Consider the following 27,661-nt stretch of genomic DNA (forward strand, 5'->3'; position numbering starts at 1 on the left):
CCTATTTGCCAACAGTGGCAGCCTCGGCTTGGTTTTGAGCAACATCAAATAGCCAAAATGTCTGCAACCCTAGATTTGGAAAGAGGATGCACAGTGGATGAACTGTTACATGGATGCATTGAAGCCTTTGGTAAGGATGACAGCTGCGCAGTGGTGTCGTTGCACACATGACGCAATTCTCCGCCTGCGTCATGACATCTTTTGCAAACTTGCAAGTTGCGTTGGTTGCACGTTGGCTCTCTGGCTTCTCCCCTGGAGGCTGGATTGGAAACAAGAATTCAGGAAGTTTTGATAAGTAGATTTTATTGCAGAAAGTCTAAGGCGTCATTAGGAAGGGATTCCAGCAACTGCCCGGTGTGAAACACAAGCTCTGTTTATCATCACCGCTACTGTATTCACATTTCTTTGAGTCAGTTCAGTTTAACTGCTTAACCAGTGGATTACACAGTCAGTGGACTGCAAGTGAAGTTGGGGATTGTGGAACTCTGCCACTTTAGCAGTGACCATGAATGTGGACCATAAGTGTGGTAAGAGGATTCCTGCCTTGGGCAGCGGGTTGGACTAGAAGACCTCCAAGGTCCCTTTCAACCCTATGATTCATGATTCTATGACAGTGAGATTGGATTTGTGCATTTATTTTGTATTGTATTGTATTATATTATATTATATTAACAGAAAACTAATTCATGAAATACACTGCCATAAGATGTGGTTGGAATCCAACATAGCAGGACGGTCTCCAAGTTGGAGAAGGCAGGGTTGAATCAAACCATGGTCTATTGGTCTGTTAAGCGGCGCACCCATGCGTAGTTGCAGTCTTCCTCAAATCCAGAAACAGAAGCAACCTGGCATTTCCCTCACTCCTGTCTGCAACAGATGTGCATAATGATATTCCTCATTGTCAAAATAAACATTTTATTTATTTATCAAATTTGTCACTGCCCATCTCCTCCCACCAGAGGGACTCTGGGCAGTTAGATTCCAGAGAGATCTAGATAAAATATTATAAGTCCCCCCTATATATTTCTGATATCCAGAATTGTATCTGTATATGCTATAATGTGAGATAACAATATACCTAGGTGGATTCACACGAACGCCCACACATATATATGTGTGTATATACGTCTGTACCTCTCTATTTCATAGATACAAATAAGTGTGAGTGCGTGCACGCACACGCACACTTGGGGGGGCTTGAGAAGTGTACCTCAAGATATGACATTGAATGTTAGTTTTGAGCTGAAGCCTCAGCCTCCTTTCTAGAATAAAATATATATATATATTTAAATGCAAAACAATTTTTAACATGCAGGGATTTCTGCCTGTGTCATTCAACCCGGAAAGCTGCCAATAACTTTGGAACCTTCTCAGAAGAAGGAGGATTTAAACTCTCAGTAGAAGGGAGTGCAGGAGAGGGAATATGACAAACCACATTTTGAAACCGCTGCACGGCCTTGTCATGGGTTACTTTATCGGGGCTTATGTTCTGACATCTTTTTTGCTTTTTGCAGATGATGAGGGCAAGGTTCGGGACCCCCAGCTGGTCCGCATGTTTCTCATGATGCATCCGTGGTACATCCCGTCTTCCGAGCTGGCTGCGAAGCTGCTTCAGATATATCCTCTGGATTAGCGCCCAGTTCTGTCCCTCCGGTTTTTATCGTTACGGGACCTGTCTGTTTCTTAAGTTAACTTAGCTTAGCATAATTGATTTAAGGTAGCCATCCCCAGATGTGCTTGGACTGCAACTCCGGACCCCCCTGCCACCCTCCAGTGCCCATACGACTGGAGGACGCCTGCTTGAAATGCTGTCCATGGTCAGAAGACACTTTCACTCCAACGCTTGGCCCTTCGACTTCTCACTTAGACCAAACCTGGGTCACATTTTTGCAGGGGGTGTGTGTGTGTGCACCAATTTTTCTTTCGGTGGTCCCTGAAATGAGTTGGAGCAAATGGCAACCCGGCCATTCTCTTGTACGTTGTTTGAAATAGGCTGTCCCGTTAAATCAGGACGTGGTTGATTCGACTGGGCAGCGGCTGTTATTGAGAACTCAGTGGTATTTTGGCAAACCAGGTTCAGGGTTGAATGTGTGAATGATGGAATGCATGAATGAAAACAGAGCACAAACCCAAGCATATGTATGTGATGCAGAGAAACACACACACACTCACACACACACACACACACACACTGTCTCTTTTATTTGCTCCTTAACTCTGTCCTGAACTTACCAAGAGTCTCACGGATCAGAAAACAGCTCCTTGCCGGTTAAAACTTGCCATCTAGTCAGGTGAGTCCCTGTGATAGTTAAATGTGGCCATGTGGGAAGCAGGAGGTAGGGAATTGGAAATGCCATGTACTGTGGACCACTCTGCTGGAACGCCATTTTGGGCTGCTGATCAGTTCATTTGTCGAACTATATTTTCAGCAGTGGAATCCTTGATCCTTTTTAAATCCTGGGGATGTAAAAAAAAATTGAAAATGGTTAGCACTGCTTGAAAAGGACATGTTAATTCACACACCTATCCATCTGTGATTCAACTCACACTTTGTGCTGCGCCATCAAAAGTAAATTTGTTTTGGGCTTAGCACGTTGTGCAAAGTCTTTATCTATCTATCTATCTATCTATCTATCTATCTATCTATCTATCTATCTATCTAATGTATATGCCTCCTGACTCCCAGCAATTCTGCGGAGTTTACAAATTCTTAAAAACATTAAAACAAGTAACAGTGCAAACCACAGTTTATGGTGCAGGGGTGAAGGTGCTGGACTAGAAACTGGGGAACCCTGGGCACCAAAGCTGGCTTGATGACTTTGGGTCAGTCAGACACTCTCAGCCCAACCCACCTCACAGGGTTGTGGTGGTGGGGAAAATAGGAGATGGGAGCATAAAGTATACCACCTTGAGTTGTGCAAAATAAAGGTGGGATATACGTCTAATGAATAATATAAGCCCAGCTGTAGCTTGTTCAGCAACTTGCGAAGCAGACTGTGGCTGAGCCCAAAGCGCAGAGCTGATCTGGGTTTTAACGTATAGCTGGATGTCAGGTTAGTGCACAGGAAGAGAGGTGATATGGCTAAGATAATACGCCCACGGCGTGTCGCTGCCAAGACTTGGCAATGCAGAACAAAGTGAATATAATAGCCCCTCATTTTTTGGAGGAGGTGCCTTTGAGTCAGTGTTGGCTCCTGGCGATTGCCTGGACAAGTCCCTGCGGTTTTCTTGGCAAGGTTTTTCAGAAGGGGTTCGCCATTGCCTCGTTCCTAGGGCCGAGAGAGAATGACTGGCCCAGCTGGCTTTGTGCCTAAGGTGGGACTAGAACTCCCGGCCTCCCAGCTTCTAGCCTGGCGCCTTAACCACGACACCAAACTGGCTCTCCAGAGCCCTCTTACTGGGGGAAAATGGTAGTTCTGAGACAGCTCTCCCACCTTTCCCTCTCCACCAGGATTTGTGTTTCACTGAAAGCTGCGATGGCCTGACCCATCACTTGGCCCACCTCATGGCTTCCAATAGATTCATAGAATCATAGCGCTCGAAGGGACCTTGGAGGTCTTCTAGTCCAGCCCCCTGCCCAAGGAAGGGGTCCTCATGCCATCTTGATTCAGCCACAGCTCTGAGAATTTGTAGAATGCTGGAGTTGGAAGGCACTTTAAAGATCATCTGAAGTCATCCCTGACTACTACTAAGTCATCTGTTCCTCCTCTTTCTCCTCTCTCTTTTCTTCTCTTCTCTTCTCCTCTTCCTCTTTCTCCTTCCCCTTCCCCTTTTCCATGTGCTGTTGAATCCTAGCAAACTCATGTATGGCAGCTTGCCATACAACACACAATAATATTGATATATTATTGTCATTATATGTTGTGTCTATTATAGGATGACATAAAACAACCATGTACAAAAATCCTCCAGAAAATACTCAGTAAAACCAAAACATAACAATATCAATAAATAATACAAAAGCAGCAAAAGAACGGATGGCAAACACCCATTTCCCAAAGGTCCTCTGGAAAAGCTTCACAGCTTCTGGGAGGCTCTTCCCAGGAGGGCCAATTTAACTTCTTGAGGGAGGCTGTTCTAGAGTGTTGGCCCCATAATGGAAAGACCCCCCGCTTTGGCCACAGCAACCCCTGGTCTTATGGAATTGAGGCACCACCAGCAGTTTCTCCCAGGAAGATCTTCTTGAGGGGGTTAACTCAGGAAGGGAGGGAATGGGCCTGGAGGTCCCTGGGTGCCATATTGGGCTTTTTACATCAACACATTTTGTAAGTTTGAAGACCTTCAAGAAGGAAGACCCTGGCCAGCGCCTGAGATGTCCACCTCATCTGAAGATGCCAGGCTGTGTTGTGGCTCTCTGGCGGGGAGAGAAATCATTTTTCCCAGAAGACACTCAGTCTGGGGCATTAACTGCTCCCTCTTTGTTCTGACAGGTACTGGATCTCAGCCTTCCCTGCAGAATTTGACCTCAATCCAGAACTGGCGGAGCAGATCAAGGAGCTGAAGGAACTTCTCGGGCGGGAAGGGAGCCGTCGACACAGCAACCTTATTGATATCGAGAGCGTGTAGGTAAACGGCAGGACAGGACTTGGCTCTCCGTAACTATCCTTCTGACCCTCCTGCAGCACTTCTGGCCTCGTTGAGGGCAATTTCTGGATGGATTTGCCTTCCACCTCCAAGTGGGTTAACTCCAGAGCCAGCAGCTGCATTTGCCTCACACAAGATGTGATTCGTTGTGAGATGAGTTGGATTGATCGTTGAGGTTTGGGGGGCTCAATATGTTGGGGGAACCCATCCCAGTTGGGGAGTTGATGATTTGGAGCATTGTGCAAACTCAGGAAGTAGGTTCATTCAGGAACCAAGTTAAAAACCTAATCAGTTGGTTTGAACTCTGGCAGAAGTTAAGGTAAGATGTGGTTCAGGTCAGCTAATATTGTTGATGTTCTTGATGACAATCCCAAATTTCTCTTCTTTTCTTGAGTTGTTGAGTTCAGGGTGTTTTGTTTTATTTTTTGGTGCCTCCGTCCAGCCCGACTTATAAATGGAAGAGACAAGTCACACAACGGCACCCCGTGGCACAGAAGAAGCGCAAGATGTCCCTGCTTTTTGACCACCTGGAATCGGGGGAGCTGGCAGAACATCTCACCCACCTTGAATACCACTCCTTCAACAAAATCCTGGTGAGTGCCTGGGCGAGTGGGAGAGAAGGACTTCTGCTCCCATCATCGCTGGCCAGAAAGGCTCTGATCTGAGGTCCCAGCCCTACCTTAAGGCCGAATAGGGCAGTGGCCTCTGAAAGTATATCTTAGATGACCCTTCCATCTCTTCATGTTAGATTTCCTGGCTGTTCCTTTCTATAGGAGAAGCAAGACTGTACATGAGGGCAGCCTTCTCCAGTTGTGTGGACATCAACTCCCAGAATTCTTAGCTGTGACCACGGTGGGACTCTGGAGTTGATGTCTCCACATCTGGAGAACATCCAGACTGGAGAAGGCTGGGCTAAATTGTCTCAGCTACAGTCAGTCAGTTCTGTCCCCCTAAGGTCCACACCTCCCAAATTAGGATATCTAACCTAGCTTAGTGTTCCTCCATGATGTTAACAAACCTGGCTATTACATAGTAAGCCTGAAAGATTTCTTTTTTAAAACCAGAGATATTTTGCTAATTTGCTTTGCTGTACCAGACCTTTCTTCTGCCTTTGTTCCTGTTCATTCTCATTCTGCTGGATGGAACAAAAATGGCTTTTGCTGTCGTTTTTCTCTTTTTAAGGAAAAGGAAAATTTGGTGAGTTTCTCCTGGGTGTGATGCAAAATTCTAAGACTGATTTGAATTACAAGAGGACCAGAGAGGGGGCAGGAATTTCTTTTTCTAACAATAGCCTCTTTGGCTTCATATACTTCCTGAACCCCATGGGGGAGCATGCAGGAAAAGAAAGCTTCCAGGGAATGGGAAGGCCAAGTTTTGCCCAGAATGCTAAATTCTCTTTGAAATATGTTCAAAAGCCGCTGCTTTCATTGCATGAGACTATTACCTGCCATTGCATGAGACTATTACCTGAGAGCAACATGGGCCTTGGAGGTATCTCCAGAACTGCTGCTTGCTCCAATTTTTACCCCGCTTCCTGAGCCTTGAAAGCTGTCCTCCTTTTTCTCCAGTTCCAGGACTACCACAGTTTTGTTATGCATGGATGCACAGTGGACAACCCCATCCTGGAGAGATTCATCACCCTCTTCAACAGTGTCTCCCAGTGGATTCAGCTCATGGTGCTTAGCAAACCCACCGCTCAGCAGCGGGCCCAAGTCATCACCCGCTTCGTCATGGTGGCCCAGGTGAGTTTACCAGTCCTGGAACACCATTCTGTGATTTCTGCCTGCATCTTTTCCCTTTGGTTGCATTGACTGATACCACCACCAGTCAGTGGACCTTCTCTCTGGCCACAGAGTGGCCTTCAACACCCAACATTCCCTGGAATGGCCTCCTTGACTGGGAATTCTGGAAATTGAAGTCCAAGCCTTGGGGGAAGGGACATGTTGAGGAGAGCAACCAGCCCCTTGGTGTGTTGGCAGAACTCCTAAACCTGGGTTAACACAATGGTTGTGTTCTCACAGCGTCCAATGCCTGAAGAATACCATATGGCCTAAGGTGGAAGACTAGTTTACAGAACATGGTCTTGATTCCATCACCTCCTGAACTGTAGACAACCTGACTGTGCTTTAGCTTAGTCTAGTGGGCTGTGGGAATCTGTGTTATGTCACATTGACTGCAGAAGTTAATTTCTGAATATAAAGAATGTAGAGTTTGCAATCTGGACTTCCACCAGGGCTGAAATTGTGGTGTGGTAGGGAGACTTCACCACCATCTATTTATTGATCTTGGCTCAGTTCTGGCTCTGGCTGTGGTCTTGAAGTTGGGTAATGGCTAGCTTGTGATTAAGTAACAATTAGTCCTCCTGGACATTGAAATAGGGGGCTGGAATGGCCACAAAGCAAAGCCAGTCTTGCAGCAGTATCTCTGCTGCTCTGGTCTGTCTTTTCATCCCTCTCCCTTGGGGGAGCTGGGTGAGATAGATAAAATTATTCTTTGTCTCTCTAGGCCAGTGTTTCTCAACCTCAGCAACTTTAAGATGTGTGGACTTCAACTCTCAGAATTCTGGGAGTTGAAGTCCACACATCTTAAAGTTGCTGAGGTTGAGAAACACTGCTCTAGACCATTAAGTTGTATTCCAGCCATCCCCAGACTGGAAGTCAGGAAGTCTCTTGGATTGCAAAGCCCAGAATTCCTCTCTCTGACTGGGAATTATGGGGCCGATAGTCCAGCATATTTGGAGGACATTAGCTTAGAAAAATTAGCAAGCAACATCTCTGCGAATGATGCTTCCTGTTTCATCCGGGGGACATTTTTGACAGAATGTCCTGAGAGCTGAGCCAGAAACTGGTTGGGTTCACGCAACACAGTTGCCCAAGCTGAAATGAGTTTGGGCCATTTGTGGTTGAGCGTGTAGCACGACCCTCTTCCATGATCTTAGCAAGTTGTATGAAGCTTACGGGGCTACAGCTTCTCCTCTGCCTGGGACAAACTGGGCCTTTTGTCCTTTGAGCTCTCCATAGAAACAGGATTAGCCTCAGGGTTTTGGCAGGGGTAAGAAATTTTCCTGTCATTTGAGATGGCACCAGTTGGAATATAAATAGTATAAATAAATAAATACCAGATAACTAAACTCAGAGACCAGGAACAAGTGCCCAGATTTCATATTTTGGGCTGTGTTCCTCTAGCTCCTTTTAAGCAGAAAAGGGGACTATTTTTAACTGGGGGCTCTGTGTTGTTGTTGTTATTATTACTATCTTTTCAAGAAGTGTGTTAATGACAGCACAACTGCCAACCTCATTTCAAGGAGGCTGAAATTTAGGGTTTTTTAAAAGTGTACTAAAAAAATACATATAAGTTCCACTTGGCAGAAACTTAACACACATCTTACACACACACGCGCACACACACCAACTTGGCACGGAGTTAAAAGAAATATCCACAATCCTGCCACAGTCTCTTCATGTTTTGCTACCAACATTTGGCGGTGGGCTTTGCTGCAAAAATAGGCTGGGGACCATACGTGGCCTATGGGGGGGGTGTGTGATGGTTATGGGCTGCCCTCCCCTGCTTCTAAACCCAGTGGTATCTGTTGTTGCAAGCTTGCAAGCCCATCTTTCATCGTTCCTGGCAAACACAAATTAGAGCATTTCCTTTCCAAGTTTGCTAGAATTTCAGTACTGACGTCTCCCTCCCTCTTTCCAAATTCCCAAATGGCTCTCGCTCTCTCTGGCCCTTTAGAGCCACTTCGACTGCCCAGAAGGACTCAGAACTTGAGTTGAACAACACTGCCTGTTGCATTATTTTGCACAAAGGCTCTCTGGCCCTCCATTAGCAGGAGTTGTGGCTATGTATATGTATATGTGTAAATATAAACCAGTGTATTTGGTTGGTGTCTATGCTGGGTGGTGTGAAGTTTGGAACATCCTTTTTTACCTGGATCATTTTCTCTGAACAGCAAGAAAGAAGGGAAGGCCCTTTGGTGACCCAATAAACATCTGCGTATATGGTTGCAGATTGAAAAAGAAGGACATCCAGCGCCTTTGGATAAAAATCAGTCCAAGAAATTTGCAAAATGGTGCATTTTTCAGGCGGCCCCTTTTTTCCCTCTTTTTAATATGCCTCCACAGGTTCCTTCTGCATAAGGGGGTTTGGAAAAGTGGCATTGCTCTAAATCGGTGTTTCTCAACCGCGGCAACTTTAAGATGGGTGGACTTCAACTCCCAGAATTCTGGCTGGGGAATTGGGAGTTGAGGTCCACCCATCTTAAAGTTGCCGCGGTTGAGAAACACTGCTATAACCAGTTAGACGGTGCTTTTAAAGAAAAAAGGCCTTTGTGATGTGCTTTGTGTTATTACGCCCAAGCATGGTTGAGCTTAGTGGGACCCCGCATTAAATTTATGGTAGTTAAGATACAAGTGAGAGCCAGTTTGGTCTAGTGGTTAAGGCGTCAGGCTGGAAGCCGGGAGACCGTGAGTTCTAGTCCCGCCTTGGGCACGAAGCCAGCTGGGTGACCTTGGGCCAGTCACTTTCTCTTAGCCCTAGGAAGGAGGCAAGGGCAAACCACTTTTGGAAAACCTGCCAAGAAAACTGCAGGGACTTGTCCAGGCAGACTCTGAAAACCGGACACGATTGAATGGATTAAAAAAAAAAAAAAGATACAACCAGTATCCATGGATTTGTTTTAGGTTAACCTATGTTAACCTATGTGACCATGGCTTTTTATCTCATTTGAACCCAAATTGATGGTGGATAGTATAATAAATAAGTTATAAATAAATAATGCATAGCTAAAAGGGAATGACATTATAAGGCATTATTATTATTATTATTATTATTATTAAGAGGGCAGAATTTAAAAAAATGATATTAGAAGGGATTAGTAGTAGTAGTAATATTAGGAAGAGGGCATAGCTAAAGAAGAAAAGTGGAAAAGTGCATCGTGGATTGCAAACCGTAGGAGAAACCCGCATGAAAATGCCTGCAACTGTGGTGCAGGCTTTCTAAAAAAGCGTTTTTCAAAAGAAGCTAAAACAATAAAGTAACACCGCAATATACATGAATGGGCAGCAGACCTTGATTTCAGGAATCCAAGGGGCAGAGCTGGACCTGGTTGATGCTTGGATGGAGATCACTGGGAGATGCTGGGCTAGACTGGAAAAAGGCACCAGCGAGCCTCTTCCCTACCATTGCCCAGAATGAGGCAGGGATGTGTCCATGACGTCACTAGCAGCCCGGCTAGATTCAAAGGAGATTATTTTATTTTATTTTATTTTATTATTTTATTATTTTAATTTATTATTTTATTATATATTTTATTTTATTTTATTTATTATTTCCTCCAAGAGCTCAGCTCCGTGGCAGTGCTTAGCTGACCTCCCAAACCAAAAGCAGGACCCAGTATGGATGGGAGACCACAGGGAAGCCAAAAGGAGGTGTGGTATGTGATGGTCTGCCACTGATGGCCTCTCTTCCCCTTGCTTCCCTCCCAAACCCCTTGCCCCTTCTGCCTCCCTTTCCAGAGACTTCTTCATTTGCAAAATTTCAACACCCTGATGGCCGTGATCGGCGGGCTCGGCCACAGCTCCATCTCTCGCCTGAAGGAGACGCACAGCTTTGTGAGTCCAGAGACAACAAAGGTAAAGGAATGGCGGTGGGGGCAGGTTTCACCAAAGATGCTGAGGAGCGAATGGAAAAAGTCCTAGCAATAGAACTAGGGGAGCCCTTGACTGAGGGAGGGGCTGGAGGCATTTGGGTGGAAGGAGAGAGCCGCCTGTCAGACTCTCGCATTGAGCCGAGGGTTGGACTAGATGCCCTCAAGGGTCCCTCCCAATTGGCCTCTGATACAGCAATGAATGCCGGCCATGAGGAATAGTTGGGTCAGTTTGGTGGTGAGCTCCTTACAGAATAGTGACTCTGGGCGGCTCACCACAGTTAAAAAACAGCACTCCAGTTAAAAAAACAAGTTAAAAACCAATATACAAGGACAGAAAACCATCCATAACTGCTTTAAAACAAATACCAATGAGGAAGAGAAGCAAACATCCTCTCTGTTGGGAGACATCTCCCCAAAGGACCTGTAGCTCTGTTTTGCCTCTTGTTTCTTCCCCACGGTTCCCAGTCTCCCAGCCGTTCTGAGCTTTGTCCTGCAAACAGAGTCAAGTGACTAGTACTCATGGGGGATGCCCTCCTTGCCTGGCTCTGTTGCAGGTCTGGGAGTCGCTGCTGGAATTGCTTTCATCAGCAGGGAATTACAGCCGCTACCGGCGGCGTTTTGTGGAGTGCGTGGGCTTCAAGTTCCCCATCTTAGGGGTCCACCTCAAGGACCTGGTGGCCGTCCACGTGGCGCTTCCCGACTGGCTCGACCGGGCGCATGCCCGTCTCAATGGCAATAAGATGCAGCAGCTGTTCAGCATCCTCAGCGACCTGGCTATGGTGCAGAGCATCCGCCCTCCCTTCGAGGCCAACCCTGATCTTCTTAATCTGCTCATGGTAAGATCTCCAGCCTGGCCCGCCCTGCCTTTTGCGCCCAGTGGCTCCTGCGCCTTGCTTCGTTCCGCTTCTTTACTCCGCTGGGAACCGGCGGGGGGGGGGTGAAGAACGGTGGAGCACCACTTCCCAGCTGTTTCTGGAAGATTGGAATCGGTGAGGTTTTATTGGACTCCTTCAAGGTGGTTTTGGCCTTTCAGAACGCAGAGCAGGTTAAGAGATAAATGCAATTCAAAAAACAACCATTTTGGGGGAGAAGGAGGATCGATTGAGGGCTCCGTATTCTGACTTCGGTGTGCTTCTGTGCTGGATTTGGTTGATTGAGCGTGTTTCTGGCAGGTCTCCCTGGATCAATATCAAACAGAAGAGGAGATCTATCAACTCTCTTTGCAGCGTGAACCCCGAAATAAGTCTACGGTAAGTGCAGGTGACTTGCAAACCAGGGTGGGGACCTTCAGATCACACCTGCCTGGGGAAGGGTGGGTCTCTGGGCCACACTCCAGCCCTGTGAGGTGGGATGTGGAGTTCCGGTGAAAAAGGGATGCTGAGGATCTCTAGATGGGTGGTGTGGATGGAGATCAGGATGGGGGGATGTGGGGATCGGGCCAATGTGACCACCAGAAACTCTCCTTTTGAAATAATAGAAATAATGGTAGAAGGGTGGGTTCATTTCCACCCCATAAAATACAGGTAGTATTTATTTAACTACCACAATTGGGACCAGAATTTTGGTTGCTAAGTGAAGCGGTCATTAAGTGAATCCAACCTGCTTTTATGACCTTTTTTGTGGCAGTGGTTAAGCGGATCACTGCAGCCATTAAGCGAACCACATGGTAAATCACACAGTTCCCCATTGATTTTGCTTGCTGGAAGTTGGCTGGGAAGATCAAAAATGGTGATCACATGACTTTAGGACGCTGCGACAGTCGTAAGTGCGAGGACCACTCATAAGTCGTTTTTTTCAGCACCATCTTAAGTCCAAGCTGTCACTAAACCAATGGTCATTAAGCGAGGACTACCTGGAATCAAATATCTCAAGCCCTATAATGTGGACATTTACTTTGAGTCACTTCATGATGCATCCTTTCAATTCTGGCAGATGTGATTCCTTCTTCTTTCTCTGCTCCAGCCTTCCAGCCCCACATCCTCTACCCCACCACCCCAGCCTGTGATGATTGAAGAGTGGGCATCGGTGCCCAAACCGAAGCCAGACCAAGCAATTGTGCGCAAACACATCGAGAAGATGGTAGAGGTAGGAAGCCGGGATAGCTGGTGTGGAGAGTGGGTGGTGTGTTGGGCAGTATCAGCAGACGTACTTCATGCAGCGCCCCAAATTCACTCATGATCTTCCCAGCCCAACATGCTGGTAAGATTCCTGGAAAATATGAGCCAGCTCCGCAGAATGATTATCTACTAGATAATTTCATTTTAAAGCCTTCCCCAGCTCAATGCCCTCCAAATATGAAGATGCCAACTCACAGAATTCCACAGCTAGCACAACTACAATTTTGAGTATTCAGCCATAGGGAACCAGGGGAAATTGAAAGAAGCCACGGCCCTTTAGTTTTTGTCCGAGAGCTACTACCGTAGGTGCCATGAAAATCCATGTTGAAAGTAACCTACTACAACTTACAGAAAAATTGACCAAGGAGATGATTTTTATTTTTATTTTTATTATAAAATTCTCATAAAAAATAATGGACATCTGTATTTACAGTCTGCTTAAAAAAAAGTTAATCATCCACATGGCCAGTATTTCTGCTGGTTGATGATAGGTAGCACTCTGGATAGACTACTGTTATATCTATTTAATAGCCCTAGAATGAAAAACAAGGGAATATTGAATTGAAGCTTGGTTTGCTTTGGTAAAACACTGAAAACATTTTTAGAACAAAATATTCCAAGTTGGGTGGCTTTGTTATGAGTGTAAGTAAAAAAAAAAGTATTTTTTCTTCTACTACATTGAGATGTAAGATCCTAAATCTGAAAGCAGGTGAAGAAAGGCATTGAGGACCATTGGTGGTGCTGAAAATCCTTTAGTTTTCATTCAGCTATAGCTTTCCTCCTTCATCCCAAACACCTTCCTTTCTTTTAGTCTGTTTTCCGGAACTTTGATGTGGATGGAGACGGGAATATTTCCCAAGAAGAATTCCAGATTATCCGGAATAATTTCCCATATCTCTGCAAATTTGGAGATCTGGATGCGAATCAGTAAGTGCCAAAGGTGAAACTTGGCCCTCTGTCTTTCCACATTTAATCTGTTTCCTTGTACATTATAGTATTTGTGTGTGATTTAATTCCAGCAACCCCCTGGCTATCCTTGGCTGACCAGTGCTTGGTTTAGTACTTGGATGGGAGACCAAGAGGAAAGCACAGGGCTGGAAGACAGACTGGGGAGTTAAAAAAACTTTCTGGAATAAGGCAGTGGCACACTGTTCAGAAAACTACATACAAGTCTTCATTAAGTTAACAAGAGTCAAACTTGACTTGAACAGGGCTTAATTATTATTTAATGATTCACTAGAAAGAGATCCCTGCTTTTTGGGTCAATTCAGTGAGCTTATGTAAAAGAAAAAAATCAATCACACAACCAAAGGCTTTATTATTAATGTTGCAGTTGCTGCTGCTGTTGTTTTATTACTATTGAAAGATGCTAGCACCCCACCCTACCCCCAAATCAACTTGGAAATTACACTTTCTAAATTGTCCCTTCATACAACAGGAAAGTCCCCTTGTGTTCCACTTCAAAGGTTTCCAAGTTTGCAAATTAGGATGTAAAAATCTGAATGCCTGTTTTCAGGCAGCCTTGCATAGCAGAGAAAAACAACGGGATTGGGGTTTGACCGGTGTCTTATTGGAGCCTTCCAACTCACCCTTGTTCTGCGCTTCTGTTCATAATTTGCATATCATCAGCTGCCCTACTTGATCCCACCTTTACTGCAGGATGCTGATGGTTTTACAGTATTCACATGATGCGTTTACCCATCATGGCTGCTGTTTATGGCATTCAACCATTTTTCCAAGTGGGCATGACACATGTTGTGTGCAAACCTGGCCTCTACAGGTAGTCCTCTCTTAACAACCACAACTGAGAACGGAATTTAAATTGCCAAGTGAAGCAGTCATTAAGCGAACCTGACCTGATTTTAGGACCTTTTTTATGGTGGCCGTTAAGTGAATCACCACAGTCATTAAGTGAACCACATGGTCATTAAGCGAATCACGCGGTTCCCCATTGATTTTGCTTGCCAGAAGCCGGACGGGAAGGTTGAAAATGACGATCACGTGACCACGGGATGCTGTAACAATCATAAATGTGAACTGGTTGCCAAGTGCCCAAATCATGATCACATGACTGCAGGGACGCTGTGACCATTGTAAGTGTAAGCATCAGTTGTAAGTTGGTTTTTTCAGCACCGTTGTAAGTCTGACCCATCACTAAACAAGTGGTTGTTAAGCGAGGACTACCTGTATGGTGAATTTATGGTTGTTTGTGTCATGCAAACCCGGAAAAATGGGTTGCAAAACTTGTTGTTAGATTTTTTTTATCTCAGACTTTTTATATACTCCTGCCTCCTCCTATTGTCCCCACCATGACAACCTTGCAAGGTGGGTTGGGCTAAGACAGATGACTGGCCCAAAGCCACCCATCTGGCTTTTATGCCTAAGGCGGGACTAGATCTTACCATCTCCTGCTTTCTAGGCCAGCCCCTTCACCACCGCACCAAACTGGCTCACAAACCTGGCCTGTATGGTGAGTTTGTGCTGTGTGTGTCGTGCAAACCTGGAAAAATGGGTTGCACAACATGTACCACATAATATGCAAACCTGGCAGCTGTATGATGCGTTTAGGGCTCTGGGTATCGCACAACCCAGAAAACTGGGTTAATTCCATGAATAGGCTGCTTGGTGGTTGATTCATGTTAAGGAGAACGGGAGCCCCCTTGCCTCTCTCTTTGGGTGGCCTTGGGGCCCAGGTATTGCACAGACCGGAGGCCCAGTCCCTTGATCCCACTGCTAAGCATGGCTGAGGGTCTCTCCAAGGGAAGACAGTGGCTGAAAGGGACGCTTTTCCTACTAGACCCCGACAGGTCAGGGACAGGCGGAGAGTGCATTGTCCTGGGATGAAATGATGCACGGAAAGACGCTGAAGCGGTTGAGGAAGGCAGGAAGGTCTTTCATGCAGCTCGATGGGCAAGGGGACTCTTCCAGGCACAGAAAAGGGGCAAGGGGTCCCTCCAGAGGGGCATGGGCTGTGGAAGCCCAGCTTGAGGGAGGGGGAAGAGGAACTAGAGGCGATTGGAACATGGAGGGGAATTGCTTCACTATGGAGGACTAGAACCTTGAGATTGGTGCACAGCCCTAAAATGGAGAAGCTACTGTGGAGCTTTCGGGAGAGAGTTAATATAAGGGCAGGAGGTTAAAAATGAGCACGGCAAAGACCTGATGCAACTTGAATGTGAAATATGGGAACAGGCAGCTATATTTGGAGGGGAACTTAGCGTGATCTAAGAATTTCAGCTGTGGAGCAGGATGAGTCCACAGAGAGCCAGGTCAGGGCTCAACTTGACTTGTTTTATGCTGTTTCCCTCCCTCCCTCCCTTTTAAAAAAGGGAAACTGCCTTGCAAAACACCAGCCCCCTGCCTGCCTGCTATTTCCAAAAGTGCCTCTTTGTCTCCTGAGGTCCGAGGGGTCATTTGCAGATACTGGAAGTAGCAATTCAATTTTAATTTCCTTTAAAAATCTGCCCCCAAATAGTGAAGATTCCCAGCAATGATATTTTTTCCTTCCTGTCTAAATGCAGCCATGAGAGGTAGTTTCAGTTCCCAGGACCTGAAATTGCATAGACACACTTTCTTCTCTTATAATCCCAATGATAACAAAATAATAATAATAATAATAATAATAATTTCCCCTTTAATTTGCTTTATAGTATAACTGTTACAAGACATAAGTAATACATTATATTACTTGCGTACAGTGGTATTCATACAGTGTTGATTAGAGATGATTAACACTTAAATTATTTAGATAACATAATCTTTATTTAAAGATAAAGAAAAAGAAGTTTACATCAATATTAACTATAACTCTGGTCTGTGACCGTAATAAAAATCCTATCCTATCCTATCCTATCCTCCTATCCTATCCTATCCTATCCTATCCTATCCTATCCTATCCTATCCTATCCTATCCTATCCTATCCTATCCTACATTAACTCTGATTTCTAAAATGTCAATGTCTACAAGCATCGGGTTGTTTAAATTTTACATCCAAAGCTAAATGTGGCATTAATAAGCAACTGCAAATTACATCAGGTTATTTGATAAACAGTAAAGGTTTCTGTCTAAAACTTAATACCAAGATCTCCACTGTACTGTTAATTATTGTTTGTGCACGTTAAAGGCAAAAAACAGGCAAACAAAATTTATTTATTTATTTGTTTCTTTTTCAAATTTCTGTCACCTCCCATCTCTCCCGAAAAGGGGACAGCAACAAAAAGAAAAAAGTTTTTAAAAAGTTAGTTTCTAACTTTCCCCTTTTTGTGCCTCAACCAATATGCGGTATTTTCAGAATAAACCAGTGTTTCTCAACCTTGGCCGCTCGAAGATGTGTGGACTTCAACTCCCAGAATTCCCCAGCCAGCCATGCTGGCTGGGGAATTCTGGGAGTTGAAGCCCACACATCTTCAAGCCACCGAGGTTGAGAAACACTGCTATAAACGTTTAGGCCCCCTTGGCCACAAGCGTTTATATTGGCCATGCTGCATAATGTGTTTATCTACCTACCTACCTACCTACCTACCTATCAATCAAATTTGTCACCGCCCATCTCCTCCGAACGGATATATGGGAACCATTCTTGCTTGAATAATCATACAATTTTTGGTAGTAATTATATGATACGAGGAACCTGCCCAGCCCGTGTTCATTTTATCAGGTGAGATTCACCGCTTATGGCAACTGATAAAAGGAACTCTGGCTCACAAAAATCTGTAGCTGCGGCGATGCTTCGCATAACGACAACGGCCACAACAACACTCTGTGCTGGAGTTGCTGCCCCAGATAGATGCACCTTCCTTTGGAATCAAACGAGGAGCTTTTTAAAACCTTTTTCTGCCTTCGACTTTGGGGAAGGAAGCCTTGACGTGCCGGAGAGTTTTTCTGCGTGGCTGAGCAAGGGAGGGAGGCAGCAATGAATGTTGTGTCCCATTTGCAGGCCCAGATGCAAGGCCAAGTATTTTCTGGCAACGCTGCCCATCCCTTGGGAAGGAACCCGACCGCGGAGCCCACTCCCCCTTTGAATTCAGCTGCAGCCCTCTGTGGGGAGATGAAGTGCAAACCTCTGGAGAGGCAAAGTTTCTTTCTCAGACAGCCACATCTCTCCTTATTTGGTGCTGTTCGCCGCCGGCTCGGCTACCGTGCCCTGTCATTCTCTTGTCGGCCTTTGCGGTTTCCGGGAGCAATCTTCCCCAGCTCACAAGCGTGTGGGAAAAGGGGGGAAAAAAAATAGGTGGGGCCTTTGTCAACAACTGCTCCCTACCTGTACGGCTACTGGGGCTGCAAAACCCTCCTTTTCTCAGCTGGTAACTTGTAAAAAAGGGAAAATCAAGCTCCCTTTTGGTCCAAGCTGGGATGGGGCAAGGGTGGGGGGTGTTTAAAGCAAGTGCCCCTGCAGTGAAACATCCCTTTTCCTTCTTTTTCATCATGTAAAATCCAGCAGGCTGCATGGCCCTTTCAGAAAAGTCTGTTTCAGGGCAAAAATCTGCACTGGTTTTCCAAAAGTTGTGCAGACTTTAGAGCTCTGAAGAACTCTTCATCAGGCCTGAAAGGGAAGGCAGCCGAGGCTGGCCTTTTCTCTCCCCACCCTTCCTTTTATCTACTGAAAATATTTTTTAGCAGGCACGCCTGTTTTTCTGCCCCTGCGGTTTCTGCAAGAACGGAATAATGCTTTTTTATTTTTTTAGTACTGCCTGCAAACTACCCCAAATGATAAAAACAGGAAAGGAACAGGAAAAAAAAAACCCACACAGGATCATGAGGAAGGATAGCGATAGAAGGGGGCATGGAAGTCTGTTGTGTCCATCATATTTTAGCAGGATATTGCAGTGATGGGATAAAATGATCAGCTGCAGGCGGCAGGCATGGATAGCCCTCTTTTGGCTGGAGATATAAAGGCCCAGTGGTTGACCATCTGCTTTGTAGGTGGGAGATACTATATTTTCCACATCCCTCTTTTAAAAGTGTCAAATAATAGATGGTAGGAAACATCGTTCTTGGCCTGAGAAGTGCAGCTAGTGTTGAGCTAGAGCAGTGTTTCTCAACCTCGGCCATTTTAAGATGGGTGGACTTCACACTGGTCTAGAGGGCTGAAAGACCTGGTTCACAGCACATAGCAAACCATCAATGACTAAACAGGCTTGTGCAACAGACAGAGCTGCTGGAAAACACACCAAGGTTATCATGGTAGCGATTGAGGCAAAGGCAACTGCTAAGTCTTTCGTTGACCTGGAAAAGCGGGTTGTGTGAACAGAGGCAGTCTTGCTTTCTGTGGGAGGTGTTTTTGGATTTTTATTCCAGGGTTGCACTTCTGCAATCAGGGGACTTCAAAGTGAGGGCCATGCAGCTTCGTTTCTTCTCGCTTGGCTAAATCAGAGGTCCCCTGATCACCTGGCCCCATGGATGGGATCCCTGACTGGCTGGGCAGGGATGGGATGGGATGGGAATGAAGCAGAAACTGGGAGCAATTAAGAGTTCGCTTTTAAGCAGGGCGCTTGAGCATGGCTGGCTGGGGAATTCTGGAGTTGAAGTCTACCCGTCTTAAAGTGGCTGAGGTTGAAAAACACCGTTTTGCAGGACAAGCGAATAGCCACTGAGTTGAGGGCTACAAATGGGGTTTCAGGAAGCAATGGTGGGGGGCCAATTTTCAATCCACCCCCAAACATGCCTGTTCTGCTGTGGACGTTGATAAGCTAAAAAGCAGAACGAAAATAGTTTTGGGGGCCCCAAGGAAACTTCTGAGTTGCGTTTGCCTGGCCTTACCAGACAAATATTGTTCGGGCTGCTGGAGTTCAGCTCCCATTCTGGCTGGGAATGATGGGAATTGTCTCACCCCTCTGTAAGTAAAGTTTTTAGAGAAATCTGAAGTTTAGGGGTTTCAAAGTCTGGAGCTGAACCAACAGCCACAATAGTGAAATCAGAACAGGGTGGAAAATATTCCTTAATTGGACTCAGTCATCGGGGGGGGGGTGAAATATTTGGGAAGGGTGCAGCAAAGTTTAACGCAGTGGGCGGAGTTTGGGGCAAGGGGTCATCTACAATGAGTAAATATTGGGAGTTTTGCAGCCCACACAGCTTACATCTGAAATCTGTCAGTTTGTCTTGCCCTCTCCTAGACGTTGTAATTATATGATCACTTGGGCAAACAGCCTTGTAGTACAGGTATGATGGTAAGAGCTGCCCTGATATTTATTATAGGATATTCTAAGCTACGCTGTGCTGACTATGGAGATTCTATTGCCCAAATGAACCTAATGGCTGTTTTCTGTTTTCCTCCTCCCTCCTCCCCCATCTTTCCTTGCATGTTGTGTCTTTTTGATGGTACACCTGGAGGCAGGGCTTCTTACACAATTCAGATCAGCATGGTTTTTGAGCTAAAAAGTGGGTTTAAAAATGCATTCTTTTAATGAGCAATGACTAAACGAAGACTTGGAAGGGCTGGATTTTGAATGGCCGTCCTTCAAACGATTGTCATATCCTGGGGCCCTCTTTGCCAACGTGGTTTCCTCCAGACACATTGGCCTGCAACACCCAGGATTTTACACTGGTTAGGAATCATGGGAGTTGTAGTCCAGCACAGCCAGAGGCACCTGTTTGGGAAAGACTGCCTTGGGGTTTGGTTTTTCCAAATGAACTGCCCCCCCCATTAATGGAGTTCCCTGCCCAACAGAGATGGTTGCATCAGTCGAGAAGAAATGGTTTCCTACTTCATGAAGTCCAGCATGGAACTGAATGGGAAAATGGGCTTCATCCACAGCTTCAACGAGACCACGTTCCTGCGCCCTATGGCCTGTCGTCACTGCAAGGGCCTGGTGAGCTGACTGCCCTATTCCTCCCGATCGCGATAGCCCCTTGGGCCTGCTGGATTGGAGCACCAAAGCCTGATGAGTCCAGGCTTTCGACTGGGGTTGGACTAAATCAATGTTTTTCAACCTGGGCAACTTGAAGGTGGGTGGACTTCAACTCCCAGAATTCCCCAGCCAGCATAGCTGGCTGGGGAATTCTGGGAGTTGAAGTCCACCCACCTTCAAGTTGCCCAGGTTGAAAAACTCTGGACTAGATGACCCATGGTATCCCTTTCGCCTCCATCATTCTGTGATTGCTGCCAAGAAAATTATACAGATGTGTCCATAAGCCACTGAGAGTCAAGCTCACCTCAAGGGAGATTTTACCTTTAGCGTCATCTGCCTTGAGCATCTCCGATTCGGCAGCCATTTAAGGCAAAGAATTATATTTCAAAGCTGGTCAGCCGCCTCTTAGCAGCACAACTGACTTTGTATACAACTAACCGATTGATCAAAGTTTATTTATGGTCTAAGACCAACTGTAAGAAAAAGACCGACAGTACAATAAATATAATAAAATAATGTTAAAAATTGCAAGAAAATCCTGAAGCCACTAGCAGCTGCTTAAATTCCAAATCCTCTGCTTCAGTTCAACCAAAGTTCTATCAAGGCCCAAAGCAGGGAATGCTGGCAAAGAAAGACCAAATCATCATTAATTTGACTTCTTAAGGTGGTAGAGAACCTGTCTAGCAACGTGAGGTGGACCAAGGATGTTCCCCAGTAGATTTGCTTCAGCCAGAATCTGAGATGGCAGAATTTTAATGGGTTCCCAAGAGAAATGCAGGCTAGCTCCAGTCATATTAAAGCATTAGGGCAGTGTTTCTCAACCTGGGCAACTTGAAGGTGGGTGGACTTCAACTCCCAGAATTCCCCAGCCAGCCTTGCTGGCTGGTGAATTCTGGGAGTTGAAGTCCACACATCTTCAAATTGGCAAGGTTGAGAAACACTGCATTAGAGAGTGAATAAGGGACTTGACTCTGTGTGCAAAGGTTTAGGAGTTCTGTGCAAAAGACTGTGTGCAAAAGACTGATTTTTCTGCATTTGAATCCAGCTCCTGTTCCATTAAAAAAAAATCCAAAAGTGATAAGGATAATCAATGCGTCTACAACCAATCTTTCTCTTTCTCTTTCCAGATCCTTGGCCTCTACAAGCAAGGGCTAAAATGTCGAGGTACCTTGAAGACATTTCCATTAGTCTCCCCACAATTTTAGCTGCAACTCCCTGGACAGTGCTTGCTTATGTAAACTTCAACTCCCAGAATTCCTAGCTGTCTAACATGGCCCTTGCTAAGAATTCTGGGAGTGGAGGTCTCTCCATCTGGAATTCTCCAGGGTTGAGAATGCTGCGTTACAGGCTTGATGCTGGCTCTGCTCAACTCTTTTCTCTCTTTCCTCCCAGCCTGCGGGGTCAACTGCCACAAGCAGTGCCGGGATCTGCTCTCGGTCGAGTGCCGCAAACGCACCAAGAGTGCCAGTCTTGATGGATCAATATCTCTGCCGGCCCGGTCCTTTAGTTTCTCCCTGCCTCGGCCTGGTCGGACATCCCTGCGACACACAGGTATGGTCAGTGGCGCCAGGTTGCCTCTGAGAGATGCAGAGGGACGAAGGAGATCACAGGGCATCCCTCCAAGCCCAACATCTGGATCCTGGCAGCAGCTGCACCCAGCCTTACCTTAAAGCAACAAAATTCCATGCCAGATCCTGGCTCACTGACACTGACGACCCCCCTCCCCAATTGCACGTAGTTCCCCAATGCATGCAAGCTGGTGGCAGTGAGTTCCGCAGCTGAGATTGCCAGAACCTCTGAGATTTTGGGGATCCCAGCTTTACACAAGATTTCACAATTGCCAGCTTTGTTCTATCTTTTGTCTGTTGGTGGTAAGTAGTAAGAAAAAGAAAAAGTTGAGTTAAGATGCAATGGGAACTTTTCCCTGAACTTAATTTAACTTTTTGGCAAGGATAGAAAAGCAGTCTGCCTTCTTTTGAGATGTTTTTCGATTTCTCAGCCTTCCTGGTGGTCTCCGGTTCTCACCGTTCTGGGCTGTTTGAGATCAACCAAGGTCAGCAAGGTCCTGTCACCTCTTAAGAACTACTAAATCTGTTTAGAAAGCTCTGGGGAGGGATGTTGGGTTGCCTTAGAAAATGTTATGGTGCGATGATCCTGGCTTGCTCACAAAATTTGCAGGGAATCCAGATATTGTTGGCTGTTCACACAACCTGCCTAACAATGAACCCATATTTGCACAACGGGCTAAGCTCAATTAGTTCTAGTCTTCCTTCCTTCCTTAGTCTGTTGTTTGGACCCATATTCTGGATTCACACGGTGTCTTGAACCTTCAACAAAGCAAACCAGTGGAACTCGCACAGCCCACAAAGCAACAAAACAATCCATCAAGGTTTAAAGTAACCAAGCTTTGCACGGTGTGAAAATACAGCCTCTCAGTCTTTACTTTCACCCAGCTCCGCGTATGGCGCAGGGCTCATGTTCTGTTGTCCGAGACCAAGAGATCAAGCGTTGTTCAAGCCTCTGGCGTGACCCGGCGGCCGGGAGGGGGGGGAAGGCGTCAGAAGCAACAAGACTGCAGTTTTGCAGCTTTCCCTCTGCAGAAGTTGCATTTGATGTTTGTCAGGCTTAAGCAGAGCAGATGAAATTCCATGCTGAGCGAAGAGGCCAGTGACCTTAATAAGGAAGGAACCCCATTGAAATGGGGTGCCAGAGAGAGAATCGGTGCCCCCCCCCATTTCTTTCTCCTCCCTGCAATGCAGCCCTGAATAAAAGTCACTGCCTGCCCCCAGTTTAGAGCTTCCGTGGATTTTATAATTTCTCAGTCTCCTCCTCTGCAATTTTGGACTTGCCTCTTCTCTCTCGGCCTGGAACGCCTTCTTTTCGGATTGCCCTTTCTGGGTGACCGCAGACCTCTTTTATTTTTTAACCCTCGGACCAGGGAGACCACAAGCGGTTTTCAACATCGCTGCACCCTCGTGGCCTCGCCCTGTGAGACAAATCTGCTTCCTTCCCCAGTAACATACCAGCCCTCTTGGGTTTCCTGACAGCTGCTTCCTTTAGACGAGGTGCTGTGTTCACCGGGGCAGGAACTGGTGGGGGAGGAAATGACCTGCCTTGATTTGGGGCGATAAATGCGAGGCATTGCCTTCCTGGCTTTGGCAACAAAACGTCTGTGGGTTCACACAACAGGCTGAAGATTTAAGGGTCTGCATTGCAGCATGTTCAAGCTCAGCTAGTGTGAACCCAGGTGACTTTTGCGCACCCAGCCACCCATGTGCATGGGTTTTAGAAAGTTGGGCAAACCCAGCTGGGTTAGGTTAATGAATGCTTCAGTATATTGAGCAAAGACAGAAAAATGGGTGAGTTCAGGATCCAGATAATGGCAATTGAATCAAATCAAATCAAAATATTTCTTTTGGTCATTGACCAGCATAACATTACTGTACACGGTCAGCCCAACTATTTGATTGGAACAAAATAGTCAAAACAGTTGAAGAGCAGAATAAAACAAAATGTTTATTTCTGCTAATACTATAACTCTTAAGACTAAAAAAGAATTGTTGTTAGTACCGATACCATCACTCTGTAATTCCCATTACATCTGTATTTCTGTCTGTAAACTGGTGGTTAGATCTAAAAGACATAAGCCAAGAAGAAAGACTTAAATCTAAAACGTCCATATTTATGAAGCTGGGGTTGCTTATGGCTAGCTTTTGTGATTTCTATTGCTTGACAAATGGGCAGCCATAAAAATCAAATCAATAACTGAATAGGGTGGGCTTCTACAGCACACTAAGATAAAACTAACCATGATTAGTTATGCCAGTGCCGCTAGTAAAGAAGCAGGATCTTCTGATGACTAGTAATAGCCTTTGGGGCTTGAATTGTAGTAAAACACCTCCCTCTGCTGTTCAAAGAAGTGTGGGGCAGAGAAATTCTCCAGCTTTGCTGTGCATTTCCCCACACCAGTGTTTCTCAACCTGGGCAACTTTAAGATGGGTGGACTTCAACTCCCAGAATTCCCCAGCCAGCATGGAATTCTGGGAGTTGAAGTCCACACATCTTAAAGTTGCCCAGGTTGAAAAACACCGCTTTACACTTTCTTCTTCAATCCAGTAAAATTTATTCTGTTTGCAAGTAAGAATTGGGGCAAATTCTGATAGGTGGACAGTGGTGCCAGCTACCCTTCCAGGCCGTGCTCACCCAAGACGCAAATCAAGCCAGGTCGTGTTGTCCCGACACGCCCAACCAAGCAAAAACTTAGCTGATGCATTTGCATGGCAGGCCGCGCAGGTTGGAGATAACCATGGCTTATTCTTTTGTGGTTTGGCCAGTTTGGTTTCATCCAAAGCCAGAAAATGGGTTATAGCTAGCAACCCAGTTAAATGCTGTTATGTGAATGCTGCTAGCCTGGATCTTGCTTTTTGGAGGGAGCAAAAGCCTCTTTCAGTTTGCATTCAGCTTACCCTATGCTGTTTTTATTTCAGAAATCCAGGAGGAAGCAGGACAGGCTGCGGAAGATGGGATTTTTGATGAGAAGCTATGAGACCGGATCAGCTCAGCGGACTGCCCGGAATCTAAGCATGAGGTTGGGGTTGCAAACGGTTTCTGATTCCCCCCCCCCCCAATTCTCTCTCTCTCTCTCAGTTTGCTCTCACCTGGTTTGAAAGGGGGACTGGACTGGCTCAGGAAGGATCAGCCCATCCCATAATTTTCTGTCCTTCAGAATAATAGGCAGAAGACCTATGTTTGCTGCTGGGAAAGGATGGTGGGAGGGGGCTTTCAGTGGGAGGGGGCTCTTACCCTCCAAGATGCATCTGCCTTGGGGTCATGAAGGCCAGACCGGATCATATAATCACAGAACTGGGAGGGACCTAAGAGGTCATCAAGTCCAACCCCCTGCACACTGCAGGATTCACCGTACCATCCCTGCTAGATGACTATGTTTGAAAACCTCTAGTGAAGGGGAAGAACCCCTTCCATGCTGTTCCACTGATTGGCAGCTCTTCCTGTCAAGAAGTTCTTCCTAATGTCTAACTTGTATCTGCATCCTTGAAGCTTCATCTCAGGGCCCGAGGGCTTGAGCTGGGCTCTTCCCATATGCGCGTGTCCTCCTGAGAAGAACACCTCAAGGTGTTCGGCATCCCAACACCTGCTTCTTCTACTCCAGATTCTGGACCTGAAGCATCAATATTTTGCAGCAGTCAAGACTGCTGCGTTTTAAAAACAAAGAAGTGGGGCTTAAGTACTTCGAAGGAATAAGGAGGAGAACTCCCTCTGGAGTTCGACCTCAACTGCAGAGATGAGGCCAGAGTAGAGTTGTAGAAAAGCAAGGGAAAGGGGGTATCAGGTTTTAGACAGACCCCCAGCCCCTGAAAACGTTACCACAACTGCTGTGTCAGCCCTACAAGCTGGACCAGTCTAAGACACCAGTGCCATGTAGGTCAGGGCTATTTTATACTAACAGCTCTAGTACCAGAACCTTGCAAGTCTGCCTGTGCTTCCCCCTCCCTCCCTTTATTGTTGTGTGAATCAGGGAAGGGGCTGCCTGGGACATTTTCTCAAGTTCTTTTCTTGGCCGGGGCTGACCCTTGCCTTGGTAGCAGCTCTTTCTCCAGTCCTTCAAGGCCATTCCTCATACCCTCTCCATCCTACTCTTAAGACATTACTACTACTCCTCTTATCATTGTTATTGTTATTATTATTATCCCAATAAATATCACAGCCTTAAATGTCTGGATGTTGACTCCAGTATTGGCTAAGGACCTGAGAATCATAGAGGTATTGCCATAAAATGTACAGTTTGCTGTTCCAAATAGGATGGAATCTGCAAAACTTTCAGTGTCCAGGCTAGAAGGTTTTAAAAGTTTAAAATTTCTAAATACAGATAGTCCTTGCTTAACAACCATTTGTTTAGTGATGCTTCGGACTTGAGATGGTGCTGGAAAAACTGACTTAATACCAGTCCTCACACTTAGGACTGTCAAAGCGTCCCCAAGTCACGTGATCACGATCTGAGTACTTGGCAACCGGTTTGCATTTATGACCATCGCAGTGTCCCACGCTCATGTGATCGCCATTTTCTACCTCCTTGGCTGGCTTCTGGCAAGCAAAATCAATGGGGAACCACGTGACTTGCTTAATGACCATGTGGTTTGCGTAACGCCTGTGGAGATTCTCTTAACAACCGTTGCAAAAAAGGTCATAAAATTGGGTCAGCTTTGCTTAATGACCGCTTCACCTAGCAACCAAAATGCCAGTCCCAGTTGTGGTAGTTAAGCAAGGACTACCCTGTATTTTGTGAGTTCTTTTGGTATTATACCAAGAGCTCCTATTGCAATCAGTGCGACAAGTTGGATGGTTTTTTACATCCTTTCGTCGGGGTTTGGGGGCTCTGGAAGACCTACAGCAGTAGACCACAACTGCTGCAGATGTTTTACTGTGCGTTCCAGCAGCACTCCATGGATGAGCACATAACGCATGCGTCTACTGCTGCAGGTTTTCCTGAGCCCCCAAACCTCAAAGGATGTACAAGGGTCTAGGTGACCACTATTCCAATACATCATTTTTCCATCCATAATCTTTCAACCGCCGTTTCTAAAGCACAGTATTTGAATTCCAGTTGTTTTCCACCCATTCAGCTGTCTCCAGGTGTGGCCATATCAAAGGTTCATGCCCCCTTCTTTTCTATAGCAGTCCGGTTTGGCGTATGAAGTTCTAAGCGCCTTCCCGTCTGGAGTTTGAAATCCTACGCAATTTTGATCTCTCCATTTCACATCACCTATCTACCCAGCAAATCTTTCTTATTATGGGAGGAATCACCCTTCCTCTTGACTGCCTTCACACATGGCATCCAACTCTTCAACCCAGGTCAAAAGCACACCATGCCTGCACTCCCAGATAAGAAAACCAGTCTGGTCTAACGGGGTGGATTGACTCACATGACAGACTCAGAGAAGGGCTGGGTCCCCACCACATCTTGAGCCCCAAACTACTCAGCCCCATTGGGGCCTGGACTAGTCTGTTGTGGGAACCCATGAGGGTGGGATGTGTTCCGTTGTGAGGCAGAGGTCCGTGGAAAAGTCAAACGGGAAAAAAAGGGGAAAGGACCACTCTATCTTGTGGCAATCAGTTCCACAGGCTAAGAATGGTCGATTGTAGGTCCTGAATCTCTTACTCTCAGCTTAAGTTCTCCTCTTGTGGTTTGTCTTTGCAGAAACACCTCGTCCTTCTCAGCGGCCACGGCTGGTCTGCCAGCGAGTCCTTGGTTGTACTCCGTCCCCCAAACAAAGTGGGGCGTCTGCTTTTGGGGATGGACCTCTCCCTTTCGAAAGCACTTTGGCAAGGGGAATCGGGAGAGGTTTCTGCCCCTGCCCCTTTTAGAAATGTGTGTATATTTGTATCAAGAACTGGATTCAAAGATGTAATAATAATTATAATAAATTTGACACCTGCTCCG

General features: G+C 46.0%; 1 protein-coding gene across 3 annotated transcripts; it reads left to right on the plus strand.

The window, feature by feature from the left end:
* RASGRP2 (RAS guanyl releasing protein 2) lies at positions 1-27,661 on the plus strand. 3 transcript variants are annotated; one of them, XM_063316776.1, is made up of 16 exons: positions 1-130; positions 1,515-1,617; positions 2,229-2,291; positions 4,431-4,562; positions 5,027-5,177; positions 6,153-6,326; positions 10,104-10,220; positions 10,792-11,073; positions 11,410-11,487; positions 12,200-12,322; positions 13,166-13,281; positions 20,022-20,163; positions 21,330-21,366; positions 21,595-21,753; positions 24,690-24,790; positions 27,419-27,661. In XM_063316776.1, the coding sequence occupies exons 1-15, from the start codon at positions 58-60 to the stop codon at positions 24,746-24,748; spliced, it is 1,809 nt and encodes a 602-aa protein (XP_063172846.1). In that variant the 5' UTR covers positions 1-57; the 3' UTR covers positions 24,749-24,790; positions 27,419-27,661. The 3 variants fall into 3 exon arrangements, with proteins under 3 accessions (XP_063172846.1, XP_063172845.1, XP_063172844.1); XM_063316775.1 differs by lacking the exons at positions 1-130; positions 1,515-1,617; positions 2,229-2,291 and having other exon boundaries at positions 4,441-4,562; positions 21,595-21,758; positions 24,698-24,790; XM_063316774.1 differs by lacking the exons at positions 1-130; positions 1,515-1,617; positions 2,229-2,291 and having other exon boundaries at positions 4,442-4,566.

This window comes from Candoia aspera, chromosome 17 (assembly GCF_035149785.1).
Source record: "Candoia aspera isolate rCanAsp1 chromosome 17, rCanAsp1.hap2, whole genome shotgun sequence".
In the NCBI taxonomy this organism is placed as follows: Eukaryota; Metazoa; Chordata; class Lepidosauria; order Squamata; family Boidae; genus Candoia; species Candoia aspera.